The 19,371-nt window shown below is 42.8% G+C and overlaps 1 protein-coding gene across 6 annotated transcripts in view; it reads left to right on the top strand.

Moving 5' to 3' along the window:
• Nucleotides 1-19,371, top strand: part of LOC122945873 (tensin-like) — a 317,732-nt gene that overhangs the window by 273,343 nt on the left and 25,018 nt on the right. For 5 of the 6 annotated variants that reach the window (XM_044305141.1, XM_044305138.1, XM_044305142.1 and 2 more), the window contains exons 6-14: nucleotides 5,121-5,170; nucleotides 6,657-6,828; nucleotides 6,916-6,966; nucleotides 8,777-8,899; nucleotides 9,180-9,244; nucleotides 14,499-14,582; nucleotides 15,140-15,252; nucleotides 15,649-15,709; nucleotides 17,557-17,632. In XM_044305141.1, coding sequence (XP_044161076.1) covers nucleotides 5,121-5,170; nucleotides 6,657-6,828; nucleotides 6,916-6,966; nucleotides 8,777-8,899; nucleotides 9,180-9,244; nucleotides 14,499-14,582; nucleotides 15,140-15,252; nucleotides 15,649-15,709; nucleotides 17,557-17,632 — 795 coding nt within the window. Of the gene's footprint in view, nucleotides 1-2,368; nucleotides 2,554-5,120; nucleotides 5,171-6,656; nucleotides 6,829-6,915; nucleotides 6,967-8,776; nucleotides 8,900-9,179; nucleotides 9,245-14,498; nucleotides 14,583-15,139; nucleotides 15,253-15,648; nucleotides 15,710-17,556; nucleotides 17,633-19,371 lie in introns of those variants that run through there. The other variant, XM_044305143.1, reaches the window with a different exon arrangement.

Genomic DNA, 19,371 nt, shown 5'->3' on the forward strand with positions numbered 1-19,371 from the left:
TCTCAATAGCGGAAGAAAACATTTCAGTTTTGTCCCCATTCATTGCCAATGGGGACAAAACGGAATGCACTAAAATGCATTCCATTCCGTTTGGTTGCGCTCCCATTGCGGACAGAATAACGCTTTTTATGTCCGCGATGTGGTGCGGAGCAAGACGGATCCGTCCTGACACACAATGTAAGTCAGTGGGGATGGATCCGTTTTCTCTTACACAATAGAAAACGGATCCGACCCCCATTGACTTTTAGTGGTGGCTATGGAAGAGATAATACAACCGGATCCGTTCATGACGGATGCATGCGGTTGTATTATTGTAACGGAAGCGTTTTTTAAGATCCATGACGGATCCGCAAAAAACGCGAGTGTGAAAGTAGCCTAAGAGGGACAGAATCCTTGAGCTGAGGGGCCTTGGCTTATCACTTTGGCAGATTGCTACACGCCCAAGGCGAGACGTCGGCGCTGGTCAATGTTGTGTGTCCCAGTGGTTAAAAGAACGACAAAGAAGTGGAATGGCAGCAATCATCTAATATCTATCTATCTATCTATCTATCTATCCCTAGGATATTCCACCTCTGTGTTAGTTTTGGCCACCCGGCTCTGCAGGTAATTGCAGCCGGTACCGTTTTCTTGAATAAGCCCATGTTGCTGTTCTCTGCTCAGCGTCCATCCAGGTGTGACGCCAGATGTGAGACAATGGAGAACAGGACACAACACTAAGTCAATTCTTTCTCATTCTCAGCTCCACCTATGATGAGAGTGGTGGTCCCTCGACCCCTTCTATAGGGCAATCTAGTTCTCTGTAGAATAGATTTTTGAAGCCATCTACCCTTTTAAAACATGTGTCAAAAAAAACCTCATTCTCCCACCAGGTAGGAGTCCTGGGGACGTGCCAGACATGTCTTAGATGAGATTACCCCTTTAAGAAATCCTGGGTGAGAATCACTGTAAGGGTCCATTCACACGTCCATAGAATGGGCCCGGATCTGTTCCGCAACGCGCGGAACAAATCCGGACCCGTTCATTCTCTATGGGGCTGGAAGAGATGCGGACAGAACACAGTGTGCTGTCCGCATCCGCATTTCCAGAGCTCGGCCCCGATCTTCTGGTCCACGGCTCCCGAAAAAAATAGAACATGTTCTATTCTTGTCCGCAATTGTGGACAAGAATAGGCAGGTCTATGGGGTGCCGGCCGGGTGTGTTGCGGATCCGCTATACACTACGGATGTGTGAATAGACCCTTAGGGCTCATGCACTCGACCGTTGTTGTTTTGCGATCCGTTGTTCTGTTTAGGAGTTGTTTTTTAAAATATGAGTCCTCTTCCATTCCGTTATTCCACAAAACATATCCGTATGGTTTCCGGATGCGATCAGTTTTTTGCTGATTTGGAAACGGAAACAGTAACTTATTAATCACCAAACACATGAGCAATATGGGCCGGGCATAGCATTTCTACAGTATGGATCCGCAAAATACGGATGACATACAGATGTGTTCCGTGTGCGTTTCATATTTTTTGTGGACCCATTGACTTGAATGGGTCCTCGGACCGTGATTTGCGGACAATAATAGGATATGCACTACTTTTTTGCGGAAAGGAAATACGGAAACGGAATGCCCACGGAGTACCTTCCATTGTTTTTGTGGACCCATTGAAGTAAATGGTTCCGCATACGATCTACAAAAAAACGGAACGGAAGCGGAAAGAAAATACGTTCGTGTGCATGAGCCCTTAGAGTTGTAATGACGGCCATATTGGTTGTCACCCAGAATTTGTAATGACCGGAGGGGATCTTGGATTTAGGGTCCATTCACACGTCCTCAAAATGGGTCCGCATCTGTTCCGCAATCTTGCGGAACGGGTACAGACTCATTCATTTTCAAAGGGGCTGGAATGTGCTGTCCGAATCCACATTTGCGGATCTGCACTTCCGCATCCGTGCTTCCGTTTCTGCAAAAAAAAAAAAATAGAACATGTCCTATTCTTGTCCGCAATTGCAGACAAGATTAGGCATTTTCTATTATAGTGCCGGCGATGTGCGGTCCGCAAATTGCAGAATGCACATTGCCAGTGTCCGTGTTTTGCGGATCCGCAGAACGCTTGCGGACGTGTGAATGGACCCTTAGAGAGAATGTGTTCAGTCCAATGAAAGAAGTCCGTTTCTATCCAGGAAAAGACAATTTGTTAAAACTCTGGAATTTTTTAGAGCATTTTCCAGCTAATTGCAAAAATAGATATAATTTCTCCCTGCGCTTATGTCTAAGCATGACCGTCCAGGCGACTAAGGGTTAATGGGGCTGCTGTTCACATCAGCTGATAAGAGCCTGACCCTTTAGCTACAGGGAGAAGTGAACATTGCAGAGAGGAGATCGCAGCCCAAGACTTTAGAGTCTGAAGGAGAAACTTTCCTCTTCCACTAATTATTGCAATAATAATGGCGCCCCTGACCTGAGACAAGAGGGCAGCGAGGGGTTCATTGGGATTTTGCGGATTTTCGGACCTTGCAATCATGAAGTCCTGGAGACGGCTGGTGAGGACCTTCAGCTTTTCGCAGGTAGGTCTCCTGGAAAACGGACTCGTGATCCACGATAAAACTAAGGTCATGTCCTGAGCGACTACCAGAAGATATTAGGAAATCACTTCCATATTTAAAGGGGGTCCCTGTCTTATCTAATGAAGGTTCTGCAACTTTGTAATCTATTTGGCGTTTCAGTTCTTGATCATTGTTAAGATCTCTGCTTGCTGGCTAGGAACAGGAGCATTCTTCTTTCCATCCAGATGTGGCCTTAAATGTGCTCTAGTCTGATGCTTCTCACAGCTGAGTATTTGTTACATTTGCTAAACATCTAAAGCAATACAATTCTCTCTCCTCTCATGATAGTTTGTTACAATGTATCAGTGTATGGGTTTGGAGTCTAGGCTGATACATTTTGGGCTCAGTTCACATCTGCCTCATGTCTCTTCTCTTATTGAAGCAGACCAAAGACATTCAGTCTCTGAGGAATCCATCAGATGACGGACGCCTATGCAGCCCAATGGACCCCACTGACTTACGAGTTCTGTCATGGTGTCCGTCATTTCACTGGCAAAAAGCCATGCATGCAGTACAGAGCCTCACCTGCGCTGATACATTGTAGCAAACAGGACAGAAGAGGACACAGCTGACCCAGGTGCAGGGCTTGTTAGACAAGTCAAAAGTTGTAGATGATCACTGCAGTTTTCAAAATGTTTCAAGTCATTGACAGCAAGCAGAGATCTTAAAACAGGGAGAATTTGAAACACAATGTAGAAAGTTGCAGAATACTTCACGATAACGAGACCGGGCTTCACTTACGTAAGACTGGACAACAGTGATAATGATATGTGACTGAGACTTGTTGGGGTCCTGACGCCCCTCTCCTGGAATTTGGAGACTGGTTGATGGGCTCTCGGGGCCCCTTCCTCCAGCAGCCGGGACGTAGCCCAGCAGGATTCCTGCAATATTTGGAAGATAATGTTATAATACTATAGTAGGGAATTGCTATCTGAGCCTTTGCCTCATGTGCCGTAGTCAGAGCCGATGCTGCACAGAATGGGACAGTCTTCCTGTCTTGGCTCCAGATGTGATTTTTGGCGCCTCCGCTCGTTTCCAGTGTAATTGTGCTTCCTCTTTATGCCTTTGGCAATTATTTAAAACTCAATCTTAGCCTACATGCACACGACCGCTGTGTGTCTTGTGGTGCGCAAATCGCGGATCCACAAAACACGGATGGCGTCCGTGTGCGTTCCACAATTTGCCGAACGGCACGGACAGCCTTTAATATAACTGCCTATTCTTGTCCGCAAAGTGCGGACAAGAATAGGACAGGTTATATATTTTTTTTTGCGGGGCCACGGAACGGAGCAACGGATGCGGACAGAACACGGAGTGCTTGAAGTTAATGAGTCCGAGCCGCCAAAACTGCGGCTCGGATGCGGACCAGAACAACGGCCGTGTGCACGAGGCCTTACTGATAATGTCACTAAAATGTTCGTATATTGTGTTTGCACTCATGTGTTACGCTTTTAAAGGTGCAATGTCCCCAAACAATCTGACAACCGATGTAAACTATTCCGAAAAATGCTTGAAAATCTCACTATTATCTATTATCTATCTATCTGTATATCTATCTATCTATCCATCTATCTATCTATCTATCTGTATATCTGTATATCTATCTATCTATCTATCTATCTATCTATCTGTATATCTGTATATCTATCTATCTATCTGTATATCTATCTATCTATCTATCTATCTGTATATCTATCTATCTATCTGTATATCTATCTATCTATCTGTATATCTATCTATCTATCTATCTATCTATCTATCTGTATATCTATCTATCTATCTATCTATCTATCTATCTATCTATCTATCTATCTATCTGTATATCTATCTATCTATCTATCTATCTATCTATCTGTATATCTATCTATCTATCTATCTATCTGTATATCTATCTATCTATCTATCTATCTATCTATCTATCTATCTATCTATCTATCAATCTGTATATCTATCTATCTATCTATCTATCAATCTGTATATCTATCTGTATATCTATCTGTATATCTATCTATCTTTTATCTATCTATCTATCCATCTGTATATCTATTCTGTATATCTATCCATCTGTATATCTATCTATCTATCTGTATATCTATCTATCTATCTGTATATCTATCTATTATCTATCTATCTATCTATCTGTATATCTATCTATCTATCTATCGTCCTCTTTTGTATCATGTACCTATACTGGGTGACTCTGTCTGGACACCACACTGAACAGCAGGGGGCGCTCTGCATGGGGTGGCATCACTTGCTGCCAGTGGAGCAGATGTGGATGTAGCTGGGCTAATGACTGCTCACAATATGAAGTCGTATCTGCCAGGACTTTGAGGTCCTGAATGGACATATAACCTGATTACTGACCTGCCCACACGGTGACATTTGTGGTTTTGCCGATATGACAGATCTGGTGGTTGTCGATGTCTATTAGATTACATGCTGTCTGTGTGATTTCCTGCAGAATCATAAACCTCTCCCTGTCTCATGCGTCTTCTAATGACCTGAACGCTGTGTTCTCTCCACAGGGCTCCACCAAGTCCTCCAGAAGTAGCCAGTCCCGCCGCAGACCATCCAGGTGAGGATCAGAGGACACTGACCAAAGCCAAAATACTCCCTTAACCCGTGTACTACTACCAGGGATCAAATCTATCTCATATCTATCACCACTATATGCACTAAGACACAAGTAAACGGTGACTATGTGAAAAAAGTAAAACACATGACTGCTATACTTACTATTAGACAAAGTAGAAGCTCTTAGACTCAAAAATGTCATGCCCATCTACCATCCACAAGGTGTCTTCTAACAGACGGGACCTACTCTAACACATGCTTGCATTCTACAAGATTCTGGGTCAAAGGAGCATCCAGCTATTGAGATGAGCAAATTTCCGCTTATGAAATTCGTTCACACTTCGTTTGTTGGTTAAAGGTGAATTGCGTTATGGATTCCATTACCACGGACCATAACGCAATTCTTTGACGGAATGCATAACGGAATGCCTTTGGAGTCCTCTCCTGCATAACTGAAATGGGACGGATTCGTTCTGCAGCCCATAGACGTCTATTATGACGGAATGAATATTGGAATGTCTCTAAAGGCATTCCGTCATAGAATTGCGTTATGGTCCGTGGTAACAGAATCCATAACGCAATTCACCTTTAACCAAGCGGAAATTCGCTCATCTCTAGATGCTCCTTTGACCCAGAATCTTGTAGGATACAAGCATGCGTTAGAGTAGGTCCCGTCTGTTAGAAGCCACCTTGTCGATGGTAGATGGGCTCAACATATTTTTGATCAATAATATGCGCTAAGAGCTTCTACTTTGTCTAATAGTAAGTATAGCAGTCATGCATTTTACTTTTTTTTCACATAGTCACCGTTTACTTGTGTCTTAGTGCATATAGTGGTGTGCTGCTACTTCTAGTTCTACATATATAATTGCCATGGTAGCTTGCACCTGCTATCCACCTGGAGGTGCTGGTTCATTCTTTGATTATATCTATCTATCTGTCTTTATCTCTTATTTATCTATCTACCTATCTAACTACATTCTTTGTCTTGGTTTTATTGTGTGTCCATGTTTTTTTGATAAATTCTCCACTTTGTATATAGGGTGTATTGCAGTGATGTAGCAGAGCTGCATTGGTGGAATGTTCTCAGCTTAGATAGGAATGGAGCACAGATGGGGATTTGGTGCCCTCTCACACAGACAGCTGCTCTCTGCCTTTCCCCCTTCTCTTAGAACATAGGGTGAGGCCGCTCACATACCTCTCATCCCTTGTGACACAGTACAATCTAGCATGGAAATTTCCTGAGAATGATCAGGACTTGGGAGAAAAGAAGCCTATTTAGATGCTCCACACATGTGACTCTCGTATCACACTATATCTTGTTTTTCTGAGCTGTTATGGAGACCATGGCTGTTTGCATGGTGGTCACAGACAATATGTGGATTGCAAGGAAATGTCCTACATAGAGACGAGATGCCTGGGACTTTAGATGTACCGTCTTGCATGGTTTCTGTAGGATCCGTCATGAGCAGGTCTTTATCCCACAGGAGCTTGAGCTTGATGCACACCATGGAGGACAGCTGTGAGTTGGATCTCATCTATATCACAGAGCGGATCATCTCCGTCACCTTCTCTGCAGGGACAGAAGAGGCCAACTTCTGCCGAAACCTCAAGGAGGTGGCACATATGCTGAAATCCAAACATGGGGACAACTACCTGGTGAGTCCCTCTGAAGACATGACCACTTCCATGTAATGAAGGGTTCCCAACATAATACATAATAATAATTTTCTTCTTCTGTTTTAGATCTTCAATTTATCCGAGAGAAGACATGACATCAGCAAGTTACATTCTAAGGTGAGATATACAGGCTGCTGAGGAATCCGGAGGCCATGTAGACTTTGTAGAAGCCTGAATTAGGAGGAGCAGGTAGAAGCCAAGAAGATGGTAGGTGCGGGTCACGTTGGCTTAACATATAGATGGGTGAAGGCTGTGATCATTTCATAGACTGGTGGAGGTCATGTTGAATTATATTAAAGATTAATGGAGGCTATAATTGTGTAGCACATTAGTGGAGGTCCTGTTGACTTATGCTATGGAAAGACAGAGGCTGTTATGGAGACTGGAGGAGATCACATTGGCCAATAATATATATAGGAGGAGGCTGTGAGTTTATATCAGGTTGGTGGAGCTAATGTTGGATTATTTAATAGAAAGATGGAGGCTGTGAACCTCCTAGAAGACTGGTGGAAGCTGTTGGATTATATTATAGATGGGTGGAGGATGTTATAGGTTAGAAGTCATTTTGGCTTATGATTTAGATATGGAGAAGCCAAGATTATGTTGATGGCTGGTGGTGGCTGTGCTGACCTGTGGATAGGTATAGACTGGCTGGTTGAGGATGTGGCAATTTATAGATCGGTGGAGGATGGCTGATGGAGGCTGTAGTGATTTATAGATAGGTGGAGGCTAGCAGGTGGATGTATTTGGTGGCCTTTATAGCATGACTGATGGAGACTGTGGTGACTTATAGGTAGGTTGAGGTTGGCTGGTGGATGCTGTGTTCACTTAGTATCATGGCTGTTGGAGGCTGTGGTGGCTTATAGTTAGGTGGAGGCTGTGGTGACCTGGGTGGTCACTTATGGTCACTTCTAGGTAGGTTTAGGTTGAATGGGGGAGGTTGTGGTCACTTAGTATCATGGCTGGTGGAGGCTGTGGTGGCTTATAGTTAGGTATAGGCTGCCCAGTGGAGGCTGTGGTGACCTGGTGGTCACTTATGGTCATTTCTAGGTAGGTTGAGGTTGAGGTTGAATGGTGGAGGTTGTGATCACTTAGTATCATGACTGGTTGAGGCTGTAGTGGTTTATAGTTAGGGATAGGCTGGCCAGTAGTAGTAGTATCATGGCCGGTGGAGGCTCTGTTAACAGTATCATGGCTGAGAGAGGCAGTGGTGGCTTATAGTCAGGAATAGGCTGGCTGTAGGAGGCCAGGGTGACTTAGTATCATGACCAGTGAAGGTCTTGTTGGTTGACAGCCCTAGTATGGACTACTTAGATATCCCATGAGGACATGGGTGGTCACCGGGTGGGTGATGCACTTTTTCATGCTCTTATGTTATCTGCTTGTCCAGTCAATTACTGCACCCAGATTACCACTAGACACTGTGCATCTGTGATGACTAGACATAAAGATTCAGATGTATCGATGTGGAGGAAGCAAGGAAATGATGCCGGGGGTCTGTGCGGTATGGGGAGGAAGGAGACTTGTTACCTCTCATTAGGAGTCCGGCTGAACTGGAAGACACCAGACAGTGATTATAGTAAAGCATTTGCCTGTCTGGATGTTACTTAAAGGGATTGTCCAGAATTGGAAAAACATAGCTATGTTTATAGAAAAATGGCACCACACTCAGGTTACATGTGGTATTGCACCTCAGCCCTATTGACTTCAATAGAACTGATCTGCAATACCATTCATGGCCCTGGAAAAAGAAAAAAACAGCCATGTCAAGGACATCCCCTAAAAATTAATGCTCCATTCTGACTCCTTTTGCTCTCTGTTATCAGTCCTACTCCATCCTGAGGATGGGCACTGACAACATGTTATCCCCCAGCCCACATGCTGCATCCTGACTACTATTACTGAATGGTCTTGTTTTGATCCGCAGGTGCTGGATTTTGGGTGGCCAGACGTGCACGCCCCAGCACTCGAGAAGGTCTGCAGCATCTGTAAAGCAATGGACACCTGGCTGAACGCTGATCCTCACAACGTGGTCGTCATCCACAATAAAGTAAGTGATGACCACATGGTCCTACCATGAACTATAGATGACCATAGACATCAGCTTCTTTTCAGCAGATCTGGTCCTACAACGTGTCAGTGAAACCCACATGTCTGAGATCATCCAAGGAAGATGAAGGGAGGGATTCTGATCAGTCTACCAGTCAGATATACAGTATTTGTGGGTGCAGACCCGAAGACCCAAAGTCAAGTTAAATAGCAAGATAAATACCCTGAATATTGCAGAGCACAGAAATAATATTATAATGTCTCCTGATGTTTTATTTCAGGGGAACCGTGGACGGACTGGTGTGGTCGTTGCAGCATACATGCACTACAGCAATATATCTGCCAGGTATGTATGCCCGGGTTATACCAGCTGTACATATATAATTATATACAGGAGATGCCCAGGTTATACCAGCATGGTCTGTATCATATGTACAAGAAGATGTATAACTTATACCTACTGTACATATATAATTATACACAGGAGATGCCCAGGTTATACCAGCATGGTCCATATCACTATATACAAGAAGATGTATAACTTATACCAGCTGTACATATATAATTATATACAGGAGATACCCAGGTTATACCAGCATGCTCCATATCACTATATACAAGAAGATGTATAACTTATACCAGCTGTGCATATATAATTATATACAGAAGATGCCCAGGTTATACCAGCATGGTCCATATCACTGTATACAAGAAGATGTGTAACTTATACCAGCTGTACATATATAATTATACACAGGAGATGCCCAGGTTACACCAGCATGCTCCAGATCACTATATACAAGAAGATGTATAACTTATACCAGCTGTACATATATAATTATATACAGGAGATACCCAGGTTATACCAGCATGCTCCATATCACTGTATACAAGAAGATGTATAACTTATACCAGCTGTACATATATAATTATACACAGGAGATGCCCAGGTTACACCAGCATGCTCCAGATCACTATATACAAGAAGATGTATAACTTATACCAGCTGTACATATATAATTATATACAGGAGATACCCAGGTTATACCAGCATGCTCCATATCACTATATACAAGAAGATGTGTAACTTATACCAGCTGTACATATATAATTATATACAGGAGATACACAGGTTATACCAGCATGCTCCATATCACTATATACAAGAAGATGTGTAACTTATACCAGCTGTACATATATAATTATATACAGGAGATACCCAGGTTATACCAGCATGCTCCATATCACTATATACAAGAAGATGTATAACTTATACCAGCTGTACATATATAATTATATACAGGAGATGCCCAGGTTATTCCAGCATGCTCCATATCACTATATACAAGAAGATGTATAACTTATACCAGCTGTACATATATAATTATATACAGGAGATGCCCAGGTTATTCCAGCATGCTCCATATCACTATATACAAGAAGATGTGTAACTTATACCAGCTGTACATATATAATTATATACAGGAGATACCCAGGTTATACCAGCATGCTCCATATCACTATATACAAGAAGATGTATAACCTATACCAGCTGTACATATATAATTATATACAGGAGATGCCCAGGTTATACCAGCATGGTCCATATCACTGTATACAAGAAGATGTATAACTTATACCAGCTGTACATATATAATTATATACAGGAGATGCCCAGGTTATACCAGCATGGTCCATATCACTATATACAAGAAGATGTGTAACTTATACCAGCTGTACATATATAATTATATACAGGAGATGCCCAGGTTATACCAGCATGGTCCATATCACTGTATACAAGAAGATGTATAACTTATACCAGCTGTACATATATAATTATATACAGGAGATGCCCAGGTTACACCAGCATGCTCCAGATCACTATATACAAGAAGATGTATAACTTATACCAGCTGTACATATATAATTATATACAGGAGATACCCAGGTTATACCAGCATGCTCCATATCACTATATACAAGAAGATGTGTAACTTATACCAGCTGTACATATATAATTATATACAGGAGATACCCAGGTTATACCAGCATGCTCCATATCACTGTATACAAGAAGATGTATAACTTATACCAGCTGTACATATATAATTATATACAGGAGATACCCAGGTTATACCAGCATGCTCCATATCACTATATACAAGAAGATGTATAACTTATACCAGCTGTACATATATAATTATATACAGGAGATGCCCAGGTTATTCCAGCATGCTCCATATCACTATATACAAGAAGATGTATAACTTATACCAGCTGTACATATATAATTATATACAGGAGATGCCCAGGTTATTCCAGCATGCTCCATATCACTATATACAAGAAGATGTGTAACTTATACCAGCTGTACATATATAATTATATACAGGAGATACCCAGGTTATACCAGCATGCTCCATATCACTGTATACAAGAAGATGTATAACTTATACCAGCTGTACATATATAATTATATACAGGAGATACCCAGGTTATACCAGCATGCTCCATATCACTATATACAAGAAGATGTATAACTTATACCAGCTGTACATATATAATTATATACAGGAGATGCCCAGGTTATTCCAGCATGCTCCATATCACTATATACAAGAAGATGTATAACTTATACCAGCTGTACATATATAATTATATACAGGAGATGCCCAGGTTATTCCAGCATGCTCCATATCACTATATACAAGAAGATGTGTAACTTATACCAGCTGTACATATATAATTATATACAGGAGATACCCAGGTTATACCAGCATGCTCCATATCACTATATACAAGAAGATGTATAACCTATACCAGCTGTACATATATAATTATATACAGGAGATGCCCAGGTTATACCAGCATGCTCCATATCACTGTATACAAGAAGATGTATAACTTATACCAGCTGTACATATATAATTATATACAGGAGATGCCCAGGTTATACCAGCATGGTCCATATCACTATATACAAGAAGATGTGTAACTTATACCAGCTGTACATATATAATTATATACAGGAGATACCCAGGTTATACCAGCATGCTCCATATCACTGTATACAAGAAGATGTATAACTTATACCAGCTGTACATATATAATTAAAAGTACTTATACCCCTTGAACTTTTCCACATTTTCACGTTACACCCACAAACAAATGTATTTTATTGGGATTTTATGTCATAGATTAACACAATGTAGTAAGCATGTGTGAAGTGAAAAGAAAATGATACATTGTTTTCAAAAGTTTTAATAAATAAAAATCTGAAAAGTGTGGAGTGCATTTGTATTCAGTCCCCCTGAGTCAATATTTTGTAGGACCACCTTTAACTGCCAGTCTTTTGGGGTATATCTCTACTAGCGTTGCACATCTATAGGCTGAAATGTTTGCCTATTCTTCTGGGCAGAAGAGCTCGCACTCGGATGGAGAGAGTCTGTGAACAGCAGTTTTCAGATTCTCAATGGGATTTAGGTCTGGATTGTGACCGGGCCATTCTAGCACATGAATATGCTTTGATCTAAACCCTTCCGTTGTAGCTCTGGCTGGATGCTGAGGGTTGTTGTCCTACTGGATGGTGAACCTCTGCTCCGGTCTGAAGTCTTTTTCCGCCTCTACCAGGTTTTCCTCCAGGATTGCCCTGTATTTAGCTCCATCCATCTTCCTGTCACCTCTGACCAGCTTCCCTGTCCCTGCTGAAGAAAAGCCTGCCCCCGGCATGATGCTGCCCCCTCCCTATTTCACAGGAGGTTGGTGTGTTCAGGGTGATGTGCAGGGTTAGTTTTCCACCACACATAGCGTTTTGCATTTAGGCCAAAAAGTTCACCTTTGGTCTCATCTGACCAGAGCACCCTCTTCCACATGTTTGCTGTGTCCCCTTGTGGCAAACTGCAAATTGGACTTCTTATGGCTTTCTTTCAAAAATGGCTTTGTTCTTGCCACTCTTCCATAAAGGCCAGATTTGTGGAGTACACAACTATAATAGTTGTCATGTGGACAGATTCTCCCACCTGAGCTGTGGATCTCTGCAGCTCCTCCAGAGTGACCATGGACCTCTTGGCTGCTTCTCTAATTAGTTCTCCCTTTGCCCGGGCTCTCAGTTTAGGTGGACAGCCATGTCTTGGTAGGTTTGCAGTTGTGCCATACTCCTTCTGTTTTTGGATGATGGATTGAACAGTGCTACGTGAGATGTTCAGAGTTTAGGATGTTCAGAGCTTAACACTTCTCCATAACTTTATCCCTGACCTGTCTGTTGTGTTCCTTGGTTTTCATGATGCTGTTTGATCACTAATGTTCACTAACAAACCTCTGAGGCCTTCACAGAACAGCTGTAGTTATACTGAGAATAAATTACACACAGGAGGACCCTATTTACTAATTAGGTGACTTCTGAAGGAAGTTGGTCACACTGGATTTTATTTAGAGGTATTAGAGTACAGGGGGCTGAATACAAATGTACTTCACACTTTTCAGATTTTTATTTATTAAAAATTTGGAAAACTATGTATCAGTTTTTATTTTTATTTCTAACATACTTGCTATTTTGTGTTGGTCTATCATATAAAATCCCAATAAACTACTTTTAAGTTTGTGGGTGTAACCTGAAAAAATGTGGAAAAGTTCAAGGGGTATGAATACTTTTTCAATGCACTTTACGGGGGATACTCAGGTTATACCAGCATGGTCCATATCAGGCATAGAAGAAGATGTATCCAGCAGTTTTACTCCATATCGTAGGATATGTTGCCATTTGTATCTCTGGATACTGGATTATATACATATATACACTATATATCTTCTTACGTATAGACTACAGTAAGTAAAGACGTATTTTCTGTTATTTCTGGCCGTGGCTTAGGTGTTGGGGTCTCACACACCCGGTGCTGGGTTGGTCACTGTGACGCCTCCTCCTGGTGTCCATATGACGGGTCACTTCTGCCTTTGAGACCTGATGGGAGAGGTTATTGGGGCTCCATCTGGGAGATCTCATAGATAAACAGAGGAATAGTTTTGCAACCAAATATTTCTGCTCAGCATTTTAAAATTGGAATAACCTTAGAAATACATTAGAGGCGGCCACACTGGGACAGAGCAATGTAATTGCTGTGCCACCCAGGGAACCATCTCCAGGCTGTGGGTCTCCTATGGAGCCCTCTCTGGGTTTAGCATAACATAGAGCATGTCTATCCAGATTGCATGGGCCCAGGAACAGAACTATGGTAGGTGCAGAGGTGACAATCGGACGAGGGCCCTGGAGCCTTAGGGTCTATATGATGATACTGCAAATGAAATGTAATGATTGGAGGTTACAGATCTTGCATTGGGGTCAAGAGGTAATGTTATTCCTTTGCATGAGACCCCCAATCCTAGTTGGATCTGACACTTGCTCAGGTTTGTTTGCCACTGGCCCTCGCTCGTGGGATAAACCTTGCATCTTATTAAAATGCGCTGGGAATGTGGTTTATATCGGAGCCCCTACCTTTAGTGGTAACTAGATGGCGGGGGCCTCCCAAGGGGTTGGGTTTTCCGATCTTACATATATAACGTAATATAATTCATACTTTTGTTTCTGTATGATGGACCCACAGTGCAGACCAGGCCCTGGACAGATTTGCCATGAGACGGTTTTACGAAGATAAAGTTCTCCCCGTTGGTCAGCCGTCCCAGAAAAGGTCAGTAATCACCACCCTGTTGCTACTGCCCAACTATAGGCGTCAGAGCTGGAATGGTTACAGAATAAAATGGCGCCATATATTTAACAATAATACGTTTTCGGATGTGGTGTCAATATAAACATGACCACCAGGGGGCAAGAGTCCGGTATTCATGCAGAAAACCAATTTTTGCTACTTTTTGTTCCAATAGTTTTAATGACTTTTATATTTACTTATAAATGTATCTTATTTATTTGTTTATTATCTTGCAATGTCTGTACTTCTGGCTCCGGTTCACACACGCAGAAGGCTGGGTCTTGTAGCAAACTCATATTTGGGTCGCCCCTGCTTCCCTATGTACCGAGTTGAGAATTGAGCATCAGATTTTAGAGGTGGCGTTGTTTAAAGCAGAACCCCGTTGTAGTTGACTCATTGGTATTCACTGTGCACCAGGGTCCGGGAGGGTCATGCTTATAATCGGTGTCACGTATTCAGTCGTTGCTGTGACTCGCGGTCATGTCTGGACGCTTCGTGATCTGCACTTTTTTACATTCTCTCGACCTTGTACCCGGCAGGTATATCCATTATTTCAGCGGTCTGCTGTCCGGGGCCATCAAGATGAATAACAAACCGCTGTTTCTCCACCACGTCATCATGCACGGGATCCCAAACTTTGAGTCGAAAGGAGGTAAGAGACGGATCCCTGGTCACATGACTGGCGTGAAACATTATAAGATATATTATAGTTCCATAGCTATTCTCTTCCTGCGGAATAATCACAGCTTGCAGTTAGTTTATGCTCTCGCTGCCTACAGCAACTCTGGCGTTGTAACCCTATGGCAACACTTCAAGTGATGGTGGTTCAGTGTCATCATAGGGATAGTGAGGGGTTAAATGCTCATCTATGCTCACATCCTGCATGATTTCAGTACAGACAGTTATGTGTGGACATTGCTGGTTATTTGGATCCATACTTTTCCCACTACAACACTGAAAGGTCTTCTGTCCTAAAAAGCTTCCAAATCCGTGACAATGTGCTAACGTGTATGAACTCTGATCCGTAATTGTCTCCTTTCTCTCTTAGGATGTCGACCGTTCCTGAAGATCTATCAGGCCATGCAGCCCGTCTACACCTCCGGAATATAGTGAGCTCTGCTTTACTGATTTGTCTAGAATGGAAAACTATTTATTATTAGATATACACCGATATTTGGCACATATCTGTTGCAGATTCGGTCACAAAGGGGATTTGCGGCCAAAACTGCGACTTTTTCCTGCTCATGCCAGGTGTAAAAAGGGGGAGGGATGTGGGTGGGGGAGGGGTAATTATCTAAATCTACGCCAGCAAGGGAGCTGCGGAAGATCTAGGCCGGCGGTGGATGCGCCCAAGTTATTTAGAGGTCGGTGTCTCAACATAACTTAGGCGGATCATGCGCCATCGCAAGGGGTATTAAGACCAGCGTCTAAAGTGCCGATCTAAGTGACCCCAATAATATCTATGTGAATCTATCTATCTCCTATCTATCTCATATCTATCTATCTATCTCCTATCTATCTCATATCTATCTATCTATCTCATCTCATATCTATCTATCTATCTATCTCATATCTATCTATCTATCTCCTATCTATCTAATATCTATCTATCTCATATCTATCTATCTATCTATCTATCTATCTATCTCATATCTATCTATCTCATATCTATCATCTATCTATCTATCTCATATCTATCTTCTATCTATCTCACATCTATCTACCTACTTATCTAATCTGTCTCTTTCTTTCTCGCTCTGTCCTGGCCGGTTGTTACAATGTATCAGTCTGGAATCTAGGCTGTTTATCTCACAGAGGATACTGTATACAATTGTATCAAACCCTCAGCTGTGAGAAGGATGGGTTTTTAGCTTACATTATCCATCACTAGACAGTTGTACAGTTTTTCTCCATGTGACTGGACAACCTGTTTGTGCCTCTTTCTGCCACTAGAGGGCGACATGTGAGCTGCAAACAGACGGCTCCTTATAGATTCTGTATGTTCTATGGGTCGTGTCTGCTTATTACTGGTGTAATGTCCTCAATCGCTGCCCATGACAAGGAAGACAACTTTATGACTTTAATGTCTGGGCTGCACAACGACTCTGGCGCCAGGGGGACCTCCTGCCCATGGATTTCTATTGAGACATAAAGGCATTTCCCCTTTAAAGACATAATATCACCAAGAAGTAAAATCCTTGGTTCATGTTCTTCAGTCAATTTGTTAAAAATGCAATTTTTGTCATGAGAAAGCTGGGAAAAATCTGATACGGCTGCCATTAAAAATCCCATAGGTGGGGGGAGGTGTCTCACTCGGCTTTCCTAGGAACCTGAATGGCCAATTCTGGAAATATTTGGGACATGTAATTAAATTACTAGTTACTCTATATTTTCGGGAGTCTGGGGGATGCAGCTGGGCCTGTTCTGTCCATGGACCCAGTCGCCTCCTTTCGGATGTTTTTCCACGTCTTGTGCGGATTCCCACATATTTGGGGCTGTTTACAGCGGATTCGCATTCCTTCCCACGACCCTTCCACTTTCACTTCCTGCTGCTTTTAAGTTTCACCTCGTGCCGTGACCCCTGGTTATGATGTCAGGGTATCCATGGGGACCAGCGCCGGCGCCCCTTCTGCCACGTTACCTAATGGGGCTTGTAGTTTTCCATACAAAGATGGTCCTGATGCATTTCGGTTCAATAGGGAGGCTGAAGCAGGAATTATCATCTAGTTGTGGTGGAACTACAACTCCCAGCAGTTAAGATCGGAGCAAAATATTTGTGCTGTTAAGGCAAAAATGTCACACAAAAAAATGATGGACTTAAGGCCTGCGTCTATAGGGAGCTGGATGATATATAATAGGTGGTCTTTTTAAGGGGAAGTACAGTAAAAAAAACAATGATCATGCGACCACCAAACCAGTGGCAAGGTTTAACCCTTTGTTTTCCTGTTCCTTTTAGCAACGTGCAAGGAGATAGTCAGACCAGTATCTGCATCACCATAGAGCCGGGGCTGCTGCTTAAAGGCGACATCTTGGTAAGACACAGAATGGGGGAATTTGCAGCATTAAAGGGGTTGTCCGGCCATATATATTGATGATCGCTCCTGAGGATTGGTCATCAATATACATGGCCAGACAACCCCTTTAATACGTGCAATGTACCAGTCAGGTTCATCTGCGGGGACAGTGGCATCTCTTTAATTGGTGCTGAAGTGTGACGCCACCTGGTTAAAGGGTGCTGTTTACCTGGGCACTGGCTGGTGCTACCTGGGCACTGTACTGTAGGTGCCCTATTTATCCAAGTGACACTATCTGGGTGACTCTGTAATGCGTGGCACTTACTAGGGACTGTACGTGTCTGGGACGCAGATCAGCACAGAAAAGCATTTGCATTTCACTCTAGAGTACATTTCCTATTGTGGAGGCTGAAATACTGAAATAGTTATGTATATTCAGCCTCCGTTGTCCAGCAGGCCACAAATACAGCTCTGTCATAGGGAATGTGCCCATCTGTAGCTGGCACTGTGTGGTCTAAATGGGCACAGTATGCTATGGTGTATATACCTTATCTGGACATTCTGTGGCATTGAGTTCACTATTTATCTGGGTACTGTATATAGACTATTTATTGGGACACTGTATATATAGTATTCATCTGGACACTGTATATAGACGATTTATCTGGGAACTGTATATACACTATTTGAGCACTGTATATACAGTATTTATCTGGGCACTGTATATACACTCTGGGCACTGTATATACAGTATTTATCTAGACACTGCTGTATATACATTATCTGGACACTGCATATAGACACTTTATCTGGGCACTGTAAACTCACTATTTATCTGGACACTGTATATAAACTATTTGGGCATTGTATATATGCTATTTATTGGGACACTGTATATATTTGTGCCAGGATCGGCTAGCTGAGAAGTACGTGCCTGTACCTACCTGAAGCAGTGGAGTTATGCCGGAACTGCTGTATTTTGAGGGTAGCCTGAAGGGGCCAAAAACCACACGGATGCAGGAAAGGTTAGGATCTGTGTATTCTAAGTGAAATTACAACAATAAATTATTGAAAGCAAGGGACATTTCCTGTTGAGGATCAGGCACATAACGAGCGTAGCATGCCGATTTCCACCTGCCCAACTTCTGAATGACGTGTGCCGGTACATTATTTTTGGAAGCTGCGGAGGCGGCACCTATGCGAAATGAATGCCCGGTGATGGCTAACGGGTTGCCCCCTGACGAGGAGATCAATAACCGAACTGTATCTGAGAAAAGACTGAATGTTCAAGGGGGACCCATCTAGCTGGAAGAGGGGGGCCTCCGCGGGCATGTCCCCGGTGTACTGCAACCATTCGCGTAGGATCGTTACTGGGCACCACCTGTTGTTGGTGGCGAAGTACATGACCGGCACGGATTCCCCAGGTCGGCCCGTCTTGCTGGAGTCCAAGCTGAGGATGAGATGAATACCGTCCCAAACCAGTTGGTTTCTCCGCAAGAATTTTTTGGATGATTTTAAACACGTGAACTCACCTGGCCTGAGGAACCCGTAGAACGCCAGATACAATGCCGCCCTGACGAGTGAGCTGATGTAGTGTCCGAAGGGGTCGTTGGCCAGTGCATCGGAGACTGTCCTCACCATGTTGCCGGTGAAAGGTTGCCTGGCAGGTCTTCTTTTGATGGCCTGTTTCTGGATACCCCTCAGCAAGGATTTGACCGGATGGGCTGTGAACAGAGATGGTTGATCCGGGAACTGTA

Source organism: Bufo gargarizans, chromosome 8 (genome assembly GCF_014858855.1).
Source record: "Bufo gargarizans isolate SCDJY-AF-19 chromosome 8, ASM1485885v1, whole genome shotgun sequence".
NCBI classification, from domain to species: domain Eukaryota; kingdom Metazoa; phylum Chordata; class Amphibia; order Anura; family Bufonidae; genus Bufo; species Bufo gargarizans.